Source organism: Vombatus ursinus, unplaced genomic scaffold (genome assembly GCF_900497805.2).
Source record: "Vombatus ursinus unplaced genomic scaffold, bare-nosed wombat genome assembly UNPS02014662.1, whole genome shotgun sequence".
NCBI classification, from domain to species: Eukaryota; Metazoa; Chordata; class Mammalia; order Diprotodontia; family Vombatidae; genus Vombatus; species Vombatus ursinus.
The window spans coordinates 1,295,280-1,313,292 of NW_020954440.1; the positions used below are offsets into that span (position 1 = coordinate 1,295,280).

At 41.7% G+C, this 18,013-nt stretch overlaps 1 protein-coding gene across 1 annotated transcript; it reads left to right on the forward strand.

The window, feature by feature from the left end:
- Positions 1–1,331: 1,331 nt before the first annotated feature.
- LOC114042636 (glycine N-acyltransferase-like protein 1) lies at positions 1,332–15,007 on the forward strand. Its single transcript, XM_027861327.1, has 6 exons — positions 1,332–1,735; positions 2,190–2,294; positions 4,905–5,012; positions 9,373–9,499; positions 11,708–11,888; positions 13,474–15,007. The coding sequence occupies exons 2-6, from the start codon at positions 2,217–2,219 to the stop codon at positions 13,898–13,900; spliced, it is 921 nt and encodes a 306-aa protein (XP_027717128.1). The 5' UTR covers positions 1,332–1,735; positions 2,190–2,216; the 3' UTR covers positions 13,901–15,007.
- The last annotated feature ends 3,006 nt before the right edge of the window (positions 15,008–18,013 follow it).

An 18,013-nucleotide genomic window follows, 5' to 3' on the forward strand; every position in this document is an offset into this window, starting at 1 on the left:
GTCAACCCTCAGGGGGATAAGCCTAACGCCCTGTGGCAAATGGACGTCACCCACCTTGGCCGTGCCCTCATACATGTCTCTATAGACACCTACTCGGGCTTTCTCTTTGCAACCGTACAACCCGGTGAAGCAGCCCGCCACGTAACCACCCATCTTCTCTGCAGTTTTGCACATTGTGGGGTTCCCAGCGCCATAAAAACCGACAATGGGCCCGCATACACCTCACGGGCCTTTGCGCTGTTCTGCCAGGAATTTGCTATCACTCACGTCACTGGCATCCCCTATAACCCCACTGGCCAGGCCATCGTTGAAAGGGCCAACCGCACTTTGAAAACTCTCCTTCTTAAACAAAAAGGGGGAGTTGGCGGTCGCCTTATGCAGGGACAGCTGGCACAGGCCGTCTACACCCATAACTTCCTGCAGTTCAGGGATGACCACACTACCCCGGTTCTGCGCTTCTATGCAGGGACTAAGGTACCCATGAGCCATCCACACCATAAATACGCCCATAAACCACATCAAGCATCCCCGAAAACCTGCTTAACAGGAGCACGGGTGATGTGGAAAAACCCAGAGGGTCAGTGGCAGGGTCCAGGTACTGTCACAGTGAGGGGGCAGGGTCATTTGTGTGTTCTGCCAGATGGTGAAACAGAGGGACGAGGCATCTGGGTCCCCACCAGATGGACTGCGGAGATCCAAGAAGCGGAAAGAAAGGAAGCAGAAGCGCGGCAGCCAAGGACGCAGACGGCCGAGAGCGGAGAGGCAGAAGACTGCCTCCTGCTGACGAGCGCTGACCTGGGCCTCCTTCCCCCTGTGGGTGGGGGCTCCGGGGATGCGTGCATTTATCAGTACTTGGATAACTGTGGTAATTCTAGACTGGCAGCCTTAGAACAGACTGTGCTATGGATAGGTGATGAACTGCAGCTCACCCAACTCTATCTGCAACTCCAATGTCATTACAAGTATGCGCCTCTCTGTGTTACCCCGCTTCGGGTTAACGCTACTAAGGACACCCACTTCGCTGGCGATTGGCCAAAGGTGAGGGCACCCCTCCAAGAGGTGCTTCTTGCCGAAAATGCCTCCAGCGCATACACAACATCTCTGCACACTTTGGGGAGGACCGTGCCAAGGAGGCCAAGGACTTGACCCAGTGGCTTGAGGACCTTGTGAGCTTCCAATGGCTCACTGCCTTCCTGGGGCCCTTGGCTTTCCTCATCCTCCTCTGCCTTTTCCTGCCCTGCCTGTTGCGCTGCATTTGTTCTATGCTGCGCCGCGCCATCCTTGACGCCAAGGCCGACCTTCGTGCTCTTATCTGGACCCCGAGGGACCACCCTGCCCAGAGGACCTCACCTCTGTAAACAAAAAGGGGGAGTTATTAGGGCCCAGCTCTGGACCATGGCCTCCTGTGGGGTAGTGAGATGCCTGGAGGTGCTACACCTGCCTCCTCGGAGGTACTGGGAACGCCTCAGTAACAGCACAGGGCTCCACCTACGGGGAGGAACATGGGAGGAGCTCGGGCAAGTTCCACCCACGGGGAGGAACAGAGTCAGGGCATATAAGAGCAGGGCTCCGGGGTGTCGGGGAGGAGTCGAGTCGGAGCCGGAGAGGAGCCGGGACCTTGGGAGGCAGGAGAGCATGTAACCAATAAATCGTGTGCAGCTGCCAACTCGGGTGTTCTGTCTAGTCATTCCCCTCCACCCTCGGAGGGGCCGGAGACGTCCGAAGACCAGGAAGGGTAAGTATCCAAGCGATGGTCTGGGTGTAGAAACCCCGGGCACAGACCGCCTTCGGGTAATATCCTTTCTTATCAGGCAATTTTTGCTCCTGGGGTTTTGTGTACTACTTAGAGGGGAAGTGACTTGGAACTCACTCACTCTGGTGATCTCACTCCCCACACTGTCAAAGGCAGCTGCTAGTCCTATGGCAACCCTCAGACTTCCATGATACCAAAGGGCATCCTAAGGGAAATCACTGAAAAAGTGCATTTCCCTTCCCTGGGTACCTAAGTAACCGAATCCTGTAGGACCTAATACTTTGCCTCCAAGTCAAGTCAGATCAAAAATGACTAAGTCAGCTTCAGGCTCTGGGTCAGGTGTCACCCCTCACTCACTTTCTTTCTACTTTCTCGCCTTCTTGAGAAATCCCTTTGATTCCTTACCTCCTTTTATTCCCTATGTTTCGGTTTGAAGGGCAAAGAGGTGGGCAGTGCCACAAAAATGCTTCTGCTGCAAGAGGGACGCATGCTGCAGACCCTACACCGATCCCTGGCCAAGAGCATCCCAGAGTCCCTGAAGGTGAGTAGGGGTGGAAGCTGCCGGAGTCAAAAGGAGATGTGGCCATCCCTGATGACTCCCTGCAGCCAAGCAGGAAGTAGAGGAATGTGGGCCTAGAGTAACTACTCTTGACAGCAGGCAGATCCACTTCCTATCTCTGAGCCTCAGTTTCCTCTTCTGCCAAGTGACATTTTGCCCTTTCCGTTGTTCCATCCCATCCCTTTTCATCTCCTCACACTAGCACTCTTCTATCCACCCCTCTGACAGCGCAGATGCTTTCACTCATGGCCGCTTTCCCCCAGAATTCTTGTGTATGTCATGTCATAAAACCTCCAGAGACAATTTACTCAACATGCTAAAAGACCTTTTAACATTTCAAGGGCATATGAAGAACTGGGGCTTTCCTCCTGTTATCCTTCACTCATACTAATGGGAGCATGAATAGAGCTTTGGCAAAGCACTTTACACATGCGATCTCATCTGATCTTCACAAGGATCCTGTAAATGTGGATTTTATTATAATTTTTATTTTTAAATTGAGGAAACTGAGGCAGACAGAAATTATACGGCTTATCCAGTATCATACAGTTAGTGTGTGAGGAAGGATTTAAGCTTAGGACATCCTGATTCAAAGTCCTACCCAATCTATTGCACCATCTAGTGGCCTTCAATACCTAAGTGACCCACTTCCTTTTCCAATCTATTTCCTAAAGGTTTCCTTTTGCATTCATGGTATCATTGGAAACGTGCTGCTGCTTATTTGCTTATTTATAATAGTCGCTCTTTCTAGTGCCTTTCAGTTCACCCACGATTTTTTATAATGCTCAATTTATAGCCACGTAGCATCATTAGAAGAAAATGTTACTTTTTTTTCAATTCAACAAACATTTATTTAAAAATCTACTACATATCAGATGCTATGCTAGGCTCTGATGTTACAAAAACAAAAATGAAACAATCCTAGCCTTTTAGAAGTTTACATTCTGCTAAGAAAATATAGCATGTATTGTACTTGTGGGGTACAGAAAAGTAAACATGAAATAAATTTGGGAGGGAGAGAGACGGCAGTCAGAGACACAAAGAGACAGAGACAGAGAATCAGAGGCAGATAGAGAATAGTTTAGAGGATTAGTAAAGATGGCTTGGGGGAGTAAGCATTTAAAATAACCTTTAAAGGAAGACAAAGATTCTCAGAAGCTTAGGAGAAAAAGGAGGTCTTTCAACAGATGTAGGATGACACATGCAAAGGTACAGAAGATAAAAAATGAATTCCTAATTTAAGGAACAGCAAGTAATCCAAATTGTCTGGAACATAGTTTTAGGGGTCCATACCTGTGATTTCATCGGTATAGGGAATTCCCAATGTGGAAACATCTTCTGCCAATGTGGTTTGGGTCTGTAACTTATTGTTTTACAGGATTCCCTGGATTACTGGGAGTTTAAGTGGCTTTAAGGTCTCCTAGCTAGCAAGTGTGAGAATCAGGACTTGAATCTGTGACCCTGATTCCAAGGCCAGCCAAGATGCTTCTCTGGAAGGAATGCTGAAAGAAGAGGACTCATGTGAAATAGTGATGGAGAGGCACTTGGAGCAGTATTGTAGAAGGCTGCAAATGCCAGGCTGAGTAGTTTGGATTGATCTTCAATGGGGAGCCACTGAAATAACCGGACAGGGGAGTGAAGCAGCCTGATGATTTTAGCATCTATATGGAGGATGGCTTGGAGAGAGGGAAGCCGATGGCGGGGAGACCAGTTTGGAGCCTATTACAATAGTTCATGTGATAGATGAATGAGGATAGTAGACTGACTGGAGAAATGAATGGAATCTATGGGTAGAATGGATAGGATCTACAGTTGATTGGATACGGGTGGTGTGGAAGAGAGAAGATAACGCATATTATAAAACCGGGGACAAGGACGCTGGTAGTACCCTTTACAAAAATAGTGAAGTTTGGAGAGGAACTGGGATTAGGGTGGAAGTTCAGTTTTGTTTGGCCCATGTTGATGGGATATTCAAGTAGTAATCTCCAGCAGTAGTTGACAATAAAGAACTGAAGCCCAGGAGACACATTAGACCCGCATAAATATAGCAACAAATAAAGAGATGAGTTTATGTATCAGGGAGTAGCTTAGCACCACTTAACATGCTGGGCAAATTCTCAAATACAACACAGCCCAGTCTCTTACTTCTCTTCAAACCTGAGCCCAACTTAGCATCTATCTGCATACCCTCTCCAAGAAATAAGCCTTTTGGGGTTAACTGAACACACAAGAGCTATGGAAATGGAGGCTATTGTTATTACCAATATTCTCCTACATCACAGGTGTAGACATCATGTAGATGAGACATCTTCATCCCATGTAGAAATTCCAGGCTCTTACTAAGAAATCTGCAGTACATGTAGAATGGTGGGAAGGAGGAAGAGAAAACGAAAAATGTTATTTTCTGAGATATTAGTAGAATATGAATAAATACAAGCATCAATGTCTCCATTTGTTGCTGAAACCACAATTGGCCTTGGAATGGTGCTATCATCTTCCTTATCCACACGTCCCACTTCCACTTTACTTTGACAACTTTGATGAAATGATGAAGCTTCTCCAGCCTCACCTACCTCTGTCTTCTTACTGCAGGTGTATGGCTCCATTTTCCACATAAATCAGGGAAACCCTTTCAACTTGGAGGTTCTAGTGGACTCCTGGCCTGAGTATCAAACCGTCATTACCCGGCCTCAGAAAGAGGTAAGATCAAGCAATTGACAAGCTTTTATTATCCAACTGTTACGTGTTGGGCACTGGGAATACAAACACAGAAATGAGAAAAGCTCCTGACTTCAAGGAGCTTCCATTCTATTGAGATAGATAACTTGCATATGTAAGTAGATATCAAATATATTCAAAATGAAGACAAGGAGATATGAAGGGAGATCACTATTACTGGGGGAGATCAGGAAAGACTTCATGTAGAAGATGGCAGCTTGAACTGAGTTTTGAAAGAAACTTTGAAAGGATTCTAAGAGTCAGAGGTGAGAAGAGAGAACATTCCAGGTATGAGAGACAATCTGTACAAAAGTTAAGGAAGTGGAGTGAGGCCAGTTGATGGAGAGAGAAGGCTGAAGACCAGAGCCACTGACAATGCTTCTTCCACCTAAAACCCATCAGATCTTCTCTAGAAAGTATAGAGAGATGGGGGGAGGGGAACCATTAAAACACCTCTTAAATTCTTGGTAAGAGTTGATGACAGTATCTCTCATTGGGTATTTCTCCTCCCACATCTGAGGACTTCCTATAAATGTGCCATTAAGCCTTCCTCTTGGATGCTACCTTGACCAGGTAATCATTCTGGTCTCTTACTTTCTTGCCATGCTCTTTTCTAGTAATTTACTTGGCTTTCTCCTTTGTAAGAACAGTGGATGATTCTTTAGCCTCCATTATTTTTTTTTTTGTTTTTTGTTTTTTTAATTATTCTAGATCAATCTCATTATCCTGGAAATAGTACAAGGTATGACTGTGAAAGTCTTTTTCTTTTAAAAAGAAAATCAGTAGCACTGTTTTAAACATGTCTTGCAGTCATCTTCAGGGTCTCTCAAGAACATTAAAGTGTTTAGAGCTGCAAGGAACCTCAGAGATCATCTCATCTAGCCCTTCCCAGATGGGGAAACTGAGACCCATAGAGAGGTAGTGACTTGGGCAAATTCACACAGGTAGTAAATGGCACAACCATCAGTCAGACTCAAACCCCTCTGAATCCAAATACTCTTTTTAACTACTCCATTCAGTTTTCTAAGCATTGACTATCTAGTATGTGCTGGAAAATGGAACACGGGATTTCTATCATGAGAAGTTGGGAAATCCAACATTCTCCAGAGCCCTCAAAACTGCCAAGATTTTCTAGCCAATGGATAGGGGTAGGGAGGAGACCTGGTCAAAGCTAGGCAAAGACCTCCCTCTCTCTCCTTCCCCCAAATGATTCCTCCTCACAGGTGTGCTGGAAAGCTATCCTTGCCCCACCTCTTTGAGTCAATCCAGTTCTAACCAGCTTGGTAATGACTTCTGAAGTACAGTCAAATTTCCTCAGCCTATCTGAACACAATTCTCAAGAAATATTACTTCAGTTTGAAGTACTTTTCACACTTATGATATCAGGTAGTTAAAGTATCAATGCTAAAATAGGGTGGGGTGCTTTAGACCCCTCTCTTACATTGCATTAACTCTAAGTGTGAGCCTGACCAAATCCTGTACAAGCAAAGGAAGCCTCAAACCCTGAAAGTGCTAAATCATCAATGTTTCTTTCATACTTCAAGGGATACATAATCTCAGCTTCATGAATCCTCCCTCCAATAGCGTCAACCGTTGCCTATGATGTCCCATCAATTATCTAGAAAAGATGTCTTTTTTAAAAAGACCTTTTTAAGACACTACTACTTTTCTCTAAATGCTTTAACACCCCATGGTTGTCAGTACAATATTTGGGCTTTCCATCCATTATCCCTTCTTTTCACTATGTGTCCAAATCATCTCTTTTTTCCTGATCATACATTTATTAGATATTTTTAATAAGAAAGCAGGGTAGCTAGGTGGCTCAGTGGATAGAGGGCCGGGCCTGGAGTCAGAAATTCCCAAGTTCAAATCTGGCCTCAGACACTTACTAGCTATGTGACCCTGAGCATGTCACTTCACTCTTTTTGCCTCAATTTCCTCATCTGTAAAATGAGCTGGACAAATAAATGGCAAACCGCTCTGGTACCTTTGCCAAGAAAACCCCAAATGGGGTCATGAAAAGTTGGACATGACTGAAATGATTAACCAACAAAGATGAGAAAGAATATATGTAGCATAATACATAGAGGATTGTTCTTGGAGTCAGGAAAATCTGGGTCCAAATACTGTTAGAATCTCGGACATGTACTGGCTTTTGCCCCAAGTCATGTCATTTAAATGTTCAGAACCCCAGGCATAAAATTGTAAAATAGTTGCCAATCTGCCTTGATAGAGTGAATTTCCTCATCAGTAGTTCACTATCCTTTTGAAATCATAGGTCTAGGATATAGATATCGATTAGATATAGATATCCCATTGAAATCATAAGCCTAAGATATACACCTACATACATATACACACATGTGTGTACATATATACACATATATGTATCTATACATGCATATCCATCCACACACATCCACATTATGCCATTTCTTGTGCATAAATTCATCACTGGTAAGCCACTACAAAATGCTTTTCATATCCAGGTGTCTCTCCATTGCCTTTTGGATCACATGCATTTTGATTCTTTGGCAATACTCTCTCATTCTTAGTCAAAGAGAATCACTAGAAGAATATTAGGGTTAGAAGACAACATTTTGTGTCACAGATAGTTCAGTTCAATGACTCTCTGATATTTGTTTTTAGACGGCAGTATCCTCAGGTTTTACTCCTCGTTCCCTTCCTGCATTTCATACCCCCTATCACTATTATTCCTATGCCATACCTGCTATTTCCATGATAGCAGATAAATGTGGCTAATTTTATGCCTCTCCCTCCCTTCTTAATTTAAAGACATCTGATCATGGAGATTATGTAAAGTAATCTTGAGATGGAAAGACTTCTTGATCTGATTATCAAGATTCCAAGTAAATATACACACAGGTATTTCATTGCATATATGTACATGCGCTATATACATGCATCTAGTTATGCACGTGTATATACCTATAAGTAAATGCATATGTATATGTTTATGAGATTGTATCTATACAAATTTATACACACATGTGTATGTGCACACAAAATATAATATGCATGCACATATATACATGCATTACTGGTACATCTGTGTATATGTGTGAATACATAAATGCACAGTCTATAATATGTTGGAGATTATATATATATATATATGTATGTATATACCCATGTGTGTATAGATAGACAGACAGATATACTTTTTGCATGTATGCATGTATACTCATATATGTATATATGTATACTCATATATGTATACATGTATACTCATATATGTCCATGTGTATCTATATGTATGTAAACACAGTTATATAAATACACATACAGACATATGTACATACACATACACCCTTACTAAGAGGATTCTATCTTATTCTAGAGCCCATCAATCCTATATTTTAATCTTTTAATCAATAGGTCAGAAATACGAGTCCTTTTCTCAAACACTATTTTCTTAACCAGTTGTTCACTTCTAAAATCTACCTCTTTCTTCTGAAGCTCCCCTTTTCCATAAGAAGCAATGATGAAAACACTGTCTGTATCAGATGATGATTGGTTTTTAGCCAAATACCTGCCTAGGATAACAAATATAACAATAATGAGTTAGGAGGACCAGAGTAAGATACAATTTTAATATAAATGATGATGATGATGATGATGATGATGATGATAGCTAGCATTTATTTGAAGCTTTAAGGTTTGCAAAGTATTCTATATGTTATCTCATTTGGTGCTACAACAGTCCTATGAGATAGGTATTATTATTATTATGCCCATTTCACACATGAGGAAAATTAGGCTGAGAAAGGTTCAATGTCTTTCCCTGGGTCACCCAGCTAATAAAAGTCAGGGGTGGGATTTGAAGTCAACTCTTCTTGACTCCAAATCTAGTGCCCTCTACCATGCTGCCTAGCTACCACCTAACCTATATGTCAATATTTACAACTAAATATCTATTCTGATGTTTCTTGATGGTATTAAGATGAGCCAGAGTTCTTGAAAGATGTTCCTGAGAAGCCCAAACTCTGGGAGGTCCTGTCAAGCTCAAAAGGTTCTGAGTATTAACCCTATGGTGCCATCTGAGGACCAGCCCAACATCAGAAAGCTGACCACTACAGGATGATTTTTTTTTTCAATCACGCTAACTCAAGAAGACCATCTATCAAAATAGGGAAGGATCATTATCTATGAGTAGAAAAGTTACCCACCCAATTTAAGCCTCTACCTCTTGAGACCCAAGCCCTTTCCAACTGCCCCTTGGCTTTCACCCTTTGACTAAATCAATCTGCTATGAAGTTTTTTCTCTTTGGAGACAGACTTTGACAATGATACCCAACTTCCTTTAACCCTTCCTGTACAGGAGATGACTGATGACATGGATCATTACACAAATACTTACCACATCTTCACCAAAACTCCCGAGCGATTGCCAGAGCTACTGGAATCCAATGAGGTCATCAACTGGGATCATATTCTCACTATTCAAGGTAACTGCTTAGAAGCAAGTGGAATTTTTGAAAATCAGGTAATTTTTATCAAGCAACAACTGTATGAAAGGTGACATTGTAAGTATTTAGTATATAAAGATGAGAATGGCATGGTACCTACCCTCCAGGACCTTGCAATCTTGCAAGGAGATAAGACAGATGGACAAGTAACTAAAGCAAAAATTAGGATACTAGTGAGTTAGTGAGTACAGATATTATTATGTCTATTTTAGGACTAGGACCCCTCTCACCAAAGACATGAAATGGTTTCCCCAAGGTCACACACTTGGAAGTGGCAAAGCTGGGATTCAAACAAAGATTTATTTACTACATGTTTAGTGAAAATTCAACTATATTGTAACTTTCTTGAAAAAGGGTTCTGATAGAAAGATAACATAATGTCTTACCTGGACCCTACTCATGACTTTGTCATTGCCTCACTGTATAAGCCCAAATGACACTTCCTACTTCTAGGCTTTGGTATCACTTAAAATCAAGGGCATGGAGTAGATGATCTCTAAGATTCCACCATTGTTACTATTTTTTCATGTCAACTCTGAGCTTTCTCTTCTCCCCATCTTTGTACCTCAAGACCCCTTTACGTCACCCTTTCTTCTCTCATCTTTTATTCCAGTCTCCAAGGAAGAGGGAGTCCTTTTCCCCACCAAGATTAACCCTTATCCTTGTGCACTTGATGCCTTCTTTTTTCTTCTACTCTCAGAATTTGCCCCATCAATCATTTCTATTCTTTATTCTGTTTTCAGGTTCTGTTTGTCCAATGACTCCTTTTCGAACCTTCATAGATATGCACAGGTGTCTTCCACCCATAAAAATATTTTGAGTGACCTTGAACTTCTTCAGTCTAATGTCCTATATCTCATCCCTTTTGTAGCCAAACTCATAGAGTCATCTACTTTCATTTGTTCCATTTCCTTACCTCCCATTCTTTAACCACTTGCAATCTGGCTTCTGACCCAACCACTCAAATGAAACTGCTCTCACTAAAGCTACCAATGATCTCTTAATTACTAAATCTGATGCCCTATTTTCAGTCTGCATCCTACTTGGCATCCATAGCTTTCATCTGACCACTCTTAACCATTCTCTTCCCTTGCTTTCCCCTGATTTCCCCTAGTTTTCTTCCTACTTCTCTGACCAAGGTCAAGTTCTGACTTCGGCACTCAAATTGTCTTGTAAACTTGACCAAGTCGTTTAACTTCTATAGGTCTTCATTTCCTCCTTTTTTTCAAAATGATGTGACTAGATGGAATGGACTATAGAAGGTCCCTTCCCAAATCAACCATTGTTTTAGTTTATGATTCTATGTGCACAAGAAGGGTATAGACAAATATCTATGAGAAATACGAGAGAGTCAGAAAGTACTTATTAAGCACTTACTATGTGGAGGGCACTGCACTAAGCTCTGAAGATACAAATACAAGCAAAAAAGGAGAGGGAAGGGAAAAGAAAAGGTACCCATCTGGAGGCCAGGTGGAGAAATGTGGAGAGTCAAAAACAGAGCCAGGAGAGGAATGAGGAAGTGAGCGTGGCTAGACTGGCAACTTCTGGAATATAGTTGTTGCAGGAAGAACCCACTTATCAACCAAGAAATATATTAAGCACCTACTATGTGCAAATAACCAGACAGAAAACATTTCTAGCTTGGGGGAGGAGAGAAGGATAAGAAAGTAGAGAAAAATAAATCATTAAAGAAGGAGCAAAAGAATCAAGGCCTGGAGTGGATGAGTCAATTGCCAAAAGGTAAAGATGGATTAAATGTGAGAGAAAGTATAATCTAAACTAAACAGACTTTGTATCTTTGCTTATATTGAATTAGGGAGGAAAAAAACAGTTGAGGCACTTGTGATTCCTCCAGTTTGCCGGAGTGCCCTGTGTCCCGATGTCCTGACTTATCGTGTGATGGATTTAGAACCAGAGAGAATCAGAGGGCTTAATAGGATCACGGATTTAGGGCTAATGAGGATCTTAAAGACCTTCTAGTCCAACCTATTTGTTTTACAGAGGGGGAAACTGAGGCCCAGAGAGAGGAAGGGATTTGCCCATAATCCCTTTGCAAGGAAATAATAGAGCCGGGATTCTAACCCACAGTGTTTGATTAAAAATGCAATACTATTTACATTAAACTGTGCTCTTTCAGAAGATGCAGACAACTAAAGCAAGGTCTTTGTTGCCTTCCTGTCTTCCCAGGTTGCCAACAGGGTTTGAATGAAAAGATACAGAGTGTTGCAGCTTCAAAGTCAGTACGAATAGATTACTCCAAGAGGTTTCTTTATGCAACGGAAACTATTCTGCAGTTAAAGGCTTCTAATAAGAGAAGGTTTGGCAGATCCTATGAAGCAAGTATCCAAAATATCGGAGAGTTTAGAAGGTAGGAATATGTATAGCCTCCTGTTCTAATATCATATCCTGGATTATTGATAATCATAAGGTTAAATTTCATCATCTGGAGTTTGTGGCATGAAATGGAGCTTTACAAGAAATGAAGTACCCCTGGTCACCCACTAAGGGGCTCATCCCATGTCCACTTGTGGCATGGATGTAGGCCTGGGTGGCCATGGGGAACTCCCTCTCTGCCAAGTCCAACCATCTAGAGAGGCTAAGAATAGGACTGGCAAACGGCAGTGTACCTCAGATTAGTCCAACTAATTTTGGACAGTGCCATCACTAGAAACATGGTAAATAGTTGAATCCCACAAAATTGTCTCGGCCAATTTATTGCTGAATACTTTTGGTTGCTTTAATAGAATATAAGTAAGTGTGTGTGTGTGTGTGTGTGTGTGTGTGTGTGTGTGTGTGTGTGTATGTGTGTACTATCTAAATATAAAAATGCCCTGGTTCCCAGACCAGGAGAGAGAATGACCTCACATTTCACCACGAGCAGTCACTGCACTATTACAATCTAAGATTGCAGAAGACATGGTGGGGGAATGAGCAATTTCATCTAAACTGTCTGAAGCTTTTCAAGCTCCAGTTATTCACTTCCCTCTACCTGTCTGTCTTTTGAAGTCTTCCAATTATCTGAAGAAATTCCTTCTCTCTCATTCAGCTAGACAGTAGATTCAGTGTTCTCTCAGCTAATCTGGAGTCACATCTCCTTGTTCATTCATAGCCACAGCTTCAAAAGGCTGTCCCTCGGACACTGCCAAATTCATGTGGGCAGAAGCATTACTTAAGCCTCTTGAGATCAGAGATTGTTTTCATCTGTACCTCCATACCAACAACCATGTCTGACACATAGTAGGCACTTACTGATGTTGTTTTCAAAGCAACTCTTAATGTCTAAGTTGTGATTCATGTTGAAAAGAAAGTTTGACTAGGCGTTCAATAAATACTGTGTAGTGTTATCATGCTGGACACCGTAAGACATGCAAAAATAAACCAGAAATGGTTATTTCCTTAAGGAAACTTACAACCTAGTAAGACTGATGATTCTGCACCAATGAATATAATAGGGTAAAGTACGGTAAATTAATAACAAAAAAGCAAAGAACAATGAGATCAGGTAAGGAAAAGATAATTTCAGTTGAAGGATCCTGGATCTATAGCTGGAAGATTGAAACCTTAGGGGCCATTTAGTATGGCCCCTTAGTTTTGGATATGAAAAAAAAAACCAAGATCCAAAGAGTCACTTGAGCAAAGTCACACAACCAGTAAGTGAGAGAGTTAGGATTTTAATTCATGTCTTCTCATTACAAAATCAGTCCACTTTCCACTAGATCACATTGGGATCAGGGAAGGCTTTACAAAGCAGATGTCATTCAAATTGAGACTTAAAAGAATGGTAGGAAGTCAATGGAAGATGATAGGTCTGGAGAGAAAAGAGAGGGGGACATGGGAGTCAGAGAGAACGAACGTGGAGAAGGCCCAGCAGTGGGAAAATATGTGATGTGTTTGGGAAATAAGTGGTAATGCAAGTAATATTTTCCTTTGTTTTTTATTATTTTCTTTTGCAGTGAAATTCATAACTTCAAAGCCACCTTCCTGGATGTCTCCTATTCTGAGCTGGTGAACAACAAGTGGAAATTTGGAAAGAATGAGAAGAGCCTGAGATACATCAAAAGTTGTATCCAGAACTTTCCTGGATATTGTCTGCTCGATCCTGAGGGGAATCCCATAACCTGGACTGTGATGGAACCAACATGTGAATTGAGGATGGCCTATACCCTGGCAGAATATCAAGGCAGGGGCATGTTAGGGGAGATGATGAAGGCATATATGAAATATCTTCACCAGAATGAGATTCCTTTTTATCTTCACGTAGAAGATATGAATGAGAATTCCCACAAAGCAGTGAGGCACCTTAATTTCAATGCCATGCCTTGTGATTGGCATGAATGGAAAAGCATCCCAACTAGATTTCAACACTTGCCTCATTTCTAACTCAGGCTATGTCAGTCTTGAGTTGTGCACTCCATTTGTATTTTATTATATTTTATTTTGAGACCAGGGTGTCCCTATCTCATCCAGGCTAGAAATGCAACTGCTACTCACGGTCCCAGCCCCATGGCTGATACGCACAGAAGCCTTGACTTGCTCCATTTCCAACCTGGGTCAGTTTGTCCCTTCTTCAGCACCTTAGTAGCCTCCTGGTCTCAGAAGTCAAAAGTAGTTCGGAAGGCTGATCGGCTTTAGTGCTACTGCAGTTCAGAATTCCCAGGCTCAAGTGATTCACCAGCCTCAGCCTTTCCTAAACCCATGCCTAGCAGAGAATATAAGAAGTACTCCCAAGCCCAGCCTCCCCTCCTCTACTTTAAGCACAACCACTAGAGATAGCATCCATTGGGGTCAACTTTTGAATACGCAGGATGATTGCCCTCAATTTAGCAAGCCTATTTTTATGTAGTTCAATACTGCTCACACTTCAAACTAACTCCTAGCCACTTCTCTGGCTGGCTGCCATGCCTGGAATGCTCTCCCTTCCACTCTCCACCTCCTAACTTCCCTGGCTTCTCTTAGAAGTGAGTGCAAGTTTTATCTTCTACAGGAGATTTCTCCTAGTTCTCCCTCCATCCCCCGCCAGTGCCTTTTCCTCTTAGATTACCTTCTATTTGTTCTGCATACATTTTGCATTACATTTTATCTCCCCTATTTGAATTTTGATTTGTTTGTTGTTGTTTTTTTGGAAACTTTTGATCTTAACAAACAGCAAACAATATGGAAATGTCCACATCCATAGCATAATATGGATACAAAACTGCACGTCTCTATTTTGTACAACTTGCCTTACTTTTCAATGTGTAATAAATTCAAGATGTAATGTTCAAAGCTGTCTTGCTTCTTCGTGATTGTTCTTATGACCCTACCCTTCCTTCTGCTCTCTTCAGTACATTTTTTTAAAAGATCTTTCAATGATGCTCTTTCTTTTGCTTTTTTTCTTTTTGCTGCCCTAACCATGTTCTTCTTCTCATCTCACCCCGCCTCTAATTGTAAGAAAAGAAAAGAAAAACAAAACCATTATAATAAATATGCATGGTCAAGCAAAACGAATGATTACATTGGCTGTGTCTGAAAATCTGTGTCGTTTGGTATCTAGGGTCCATCACCTTTCTGTCAGGGGTGGAGTAGCACACCGTCAGCATCAGTTTTCTAGAATTATGGTTTATGCTATTGTGGTCTATGGTATTGCTCAGAGTTCTTTTACTTTTTGAAAGTTGTTTTTTCTTGACAATGCTGTTATTGTACGAATTGTTTTGGTTTTGCTTACCTCACTGAACATCAGTTCATACAGGTTTTCCCAGGTTTCTCTGGAGCCGACCATTTCATCAGTTCTGCAGGTCCAATGGTAGTCCATCACATTTATTTATAAGTCATAATTTGCTCATCTAATCTCCAATAGATGGCCAACACCTTGGTTTGTACTTCTTTGCCAACCCAAAAAGAGCTTCTATAAATGTTTTTGTATATATGGGTTCTTTTTCTTTCTTTGATATGTTTGGGGCATAATTGGTATTTTTATCAGTGGGTTAACGGTTCTACACAGTTAGGTGACTTTTTGGTCATGGTTCCAAATTGCTTCCCAAAATATCTAGACAAACTCAGAACTTCACCATGGCTCCAGCCTTAATGTGCCTGTTTTTAAAGATGGACACAACACAGAAAGAGAAGAGTGTCAGCGTAGGCAGTTAGAGACATTGGGAGTGAAGTCTTATAAGGGGCAACAGGTGGTCAGGCTTTCCCTAGAAGCAAAGTTAATATTGATTTAAGTATTAGTTCCAGAACAAGAACAGTACGGGAAGGTGAGGTAGGGTGAAAGAAGGTACATGCAGGAGTTGAGCAAATGGCAGGATGCCCACACTAGATGGGTTCAGGTGTCCTGGCAGATGCACACAGTGACTGACAGAAGTTCATAGAGAAATCCTTTGGAAAATAATAATAATAAGCATTTATAGGAAATGTTAAGGTTTGCAAAGCACTTTACATGTGTCATCTTTTTTATCCTCACAACAACTCTGTGATGGAGGACGTAGGTACTTTTATTATCCCCATTTTATAGATTAGGAAATTGAGGTTAAGAGAGGTTAGGTGACTTGCCCAATCATATAGTCAAGAAGTATCTGAGGCAGGATTTGAAATCAGGTCTTTTCAAGTCTAAGCACTCCCTCCACTGTGCCACCTAGCTGCCAAATGTATAGAAGCAGTTAAGTGTTTCAATGCACTTTCCTCAAAACAACCCTGTGAAGATATCAGGACACATACCATCACATCCATTTTAGAGATGAGCAACTGAGATTCGGAGTAGCAAAAGTGATTTATCCAAGGTCCCACAGTGACTGAATTGTGACTCTATTTTGTCATGATGCCAAAATAAACTATTAGGTGAGACAGATAACATTTCAGCAGATCAGATGGGAAAGCAAGAGAGGCAGATGTTGCCACACCCATTTTGAGACCACAGAGGTTGGCAGTGAGGAACCATTTTTCATGGACAATAGGTTCTCTGCAAAAGCAACACCAGATGCTGCCACCCTAACTCACTTGTCCCCTCCAAGGCATCCAATTTCTACCCTGATCATCAGAGCCAGCAACGGAGGTTATCCTTTGGCTGGCATTCTGTCGCTCCCCGGGATAGGACAGGAGCACCTGTTTACAGTCTAATGGCAACCCCTCTAGTGGGCATGAATGTCACTATGTGACTAGCCATCAGCCTTAGCATTTCATGAGGATTGTCAACTAAGGCACAGACAGGGCTGTTGGTGAGCTTAATACCCCACTAAACAAATCACAGTTCTTAGTAGTGCTAAAATAACTATTACTACTGTTGTTGTGGTTGTTAATGAGGAAACTGAGGTCCAAATCAAATGAGATGTTTGAAGCACTTGTAAATCTTAAAGTGCTATAGAAATACTTGCTGCTGCTCCTGCTACTACTACTACTACTACTACTGCTACTATTACTACTACTACTTCTAGTACTACTACTACTACTACTATTTTGTTATCATTCTAATTGACAAGGCATCAGAGCTAGGGTTAGAGAGATATCTTGAGAGATTTCCTTCAATTCCCTCAGTCAATTCCCTCCAGACAGTTTTTCCCAAGTGATTATTCCCTAATGGAGGGCAGCTAGGTGGTACAGTGGATAGAAAGCTGGGCCTGGAATCAGGAACACTGTGTGCATCTTTCTGAGTTCAAATCCAGCCTCACACACTTACTACCTGTGTGACCCTGGGCAAGCCACTTAACTCTGTTTGCCTGAGTTTCCTCATCTGTAAAATGAGCTGAAAACCACTCCAGTATCCTTAAAAAGAAAATCTCAGAAGGGGTTATGAAGAATCAGACATGACTGAAAAATAACTAAACAACAACTCCATAATGGCCCTTTATTCTTTGGGAATCCTTCCATAAATTTTTAACATATAGTTGGAGCACTTGAAATTTTGGGAAGAGTGACTAAAATATCCACTCTTTAAATCTAGAAATTTTCTAGGCCCACACCCTTGTTAAAAGAAATCCTTGCTCAGGCCTTCCCCAATTAAATGAAGCAAACTCAGGAAGTGAAAGTTAAAAGGAGTTTGTTCATGCCACGGCAAAGAAGCATATCTGCTCTGGGCCAAAAGGCCAAAGACAAAAAGAAAGGCTCCAGGAACATCAAAATATTGATAGCAGCACTTTTTATGGTAGTGAAAAACAAGAAACAAAGTATATGCCCATTGATCAGGGAATGGGGAAACAAAAAGTAGTACATGAATGTCATGGCATTCTATGGAACTGAATGAAAGTCATGGAATACGTGGAGCAGAACTGTAAGAAATGATAAATATGATGAATTCAGAGGATTGTGGGAAGAGGTGCCGCCATGCTTCAGGGGCCTTCTTTGTCCACTCCTGTAGTCCCTTTCTTCCATTTGGCGAGCTCCTCCAGAAATCTCCATTTTGAGGAAGGCCCAGAGCAGACATGCTTCATTCTTTGGACTTCACCACCATAACCCTTCCTGAGTATCTTTCCTTCTTGTCACCTCTTTTCAGCTCCTTTTTATGTATTCTTTTTCCCCTAA

Bases quoted from the DNA above. Each gene is read 5' to 3' on its own strand.
- LOC114042636 (XM_027861327.1), top strand. From the start codon at position 2,217: ATGCTTCTGCTGCAAGAGGGACGCATGCTGCAGACCCTACACCGATCC. The intron at 9,500-11,707 runs GTAACTGCTTAG...CTGTCTTCCCAG, and splicing joins TCATATTCTCACTATTCAAG to GTTGCCAACAGGGTTTGAAT. The intron at 11,889-13,473 runs GTAGGAATATGT...TTTCTTTTGCAG, and splicing joins AATATCGGAGAGTTTAGAAG to TGAAATTCATAACTTCAAAG.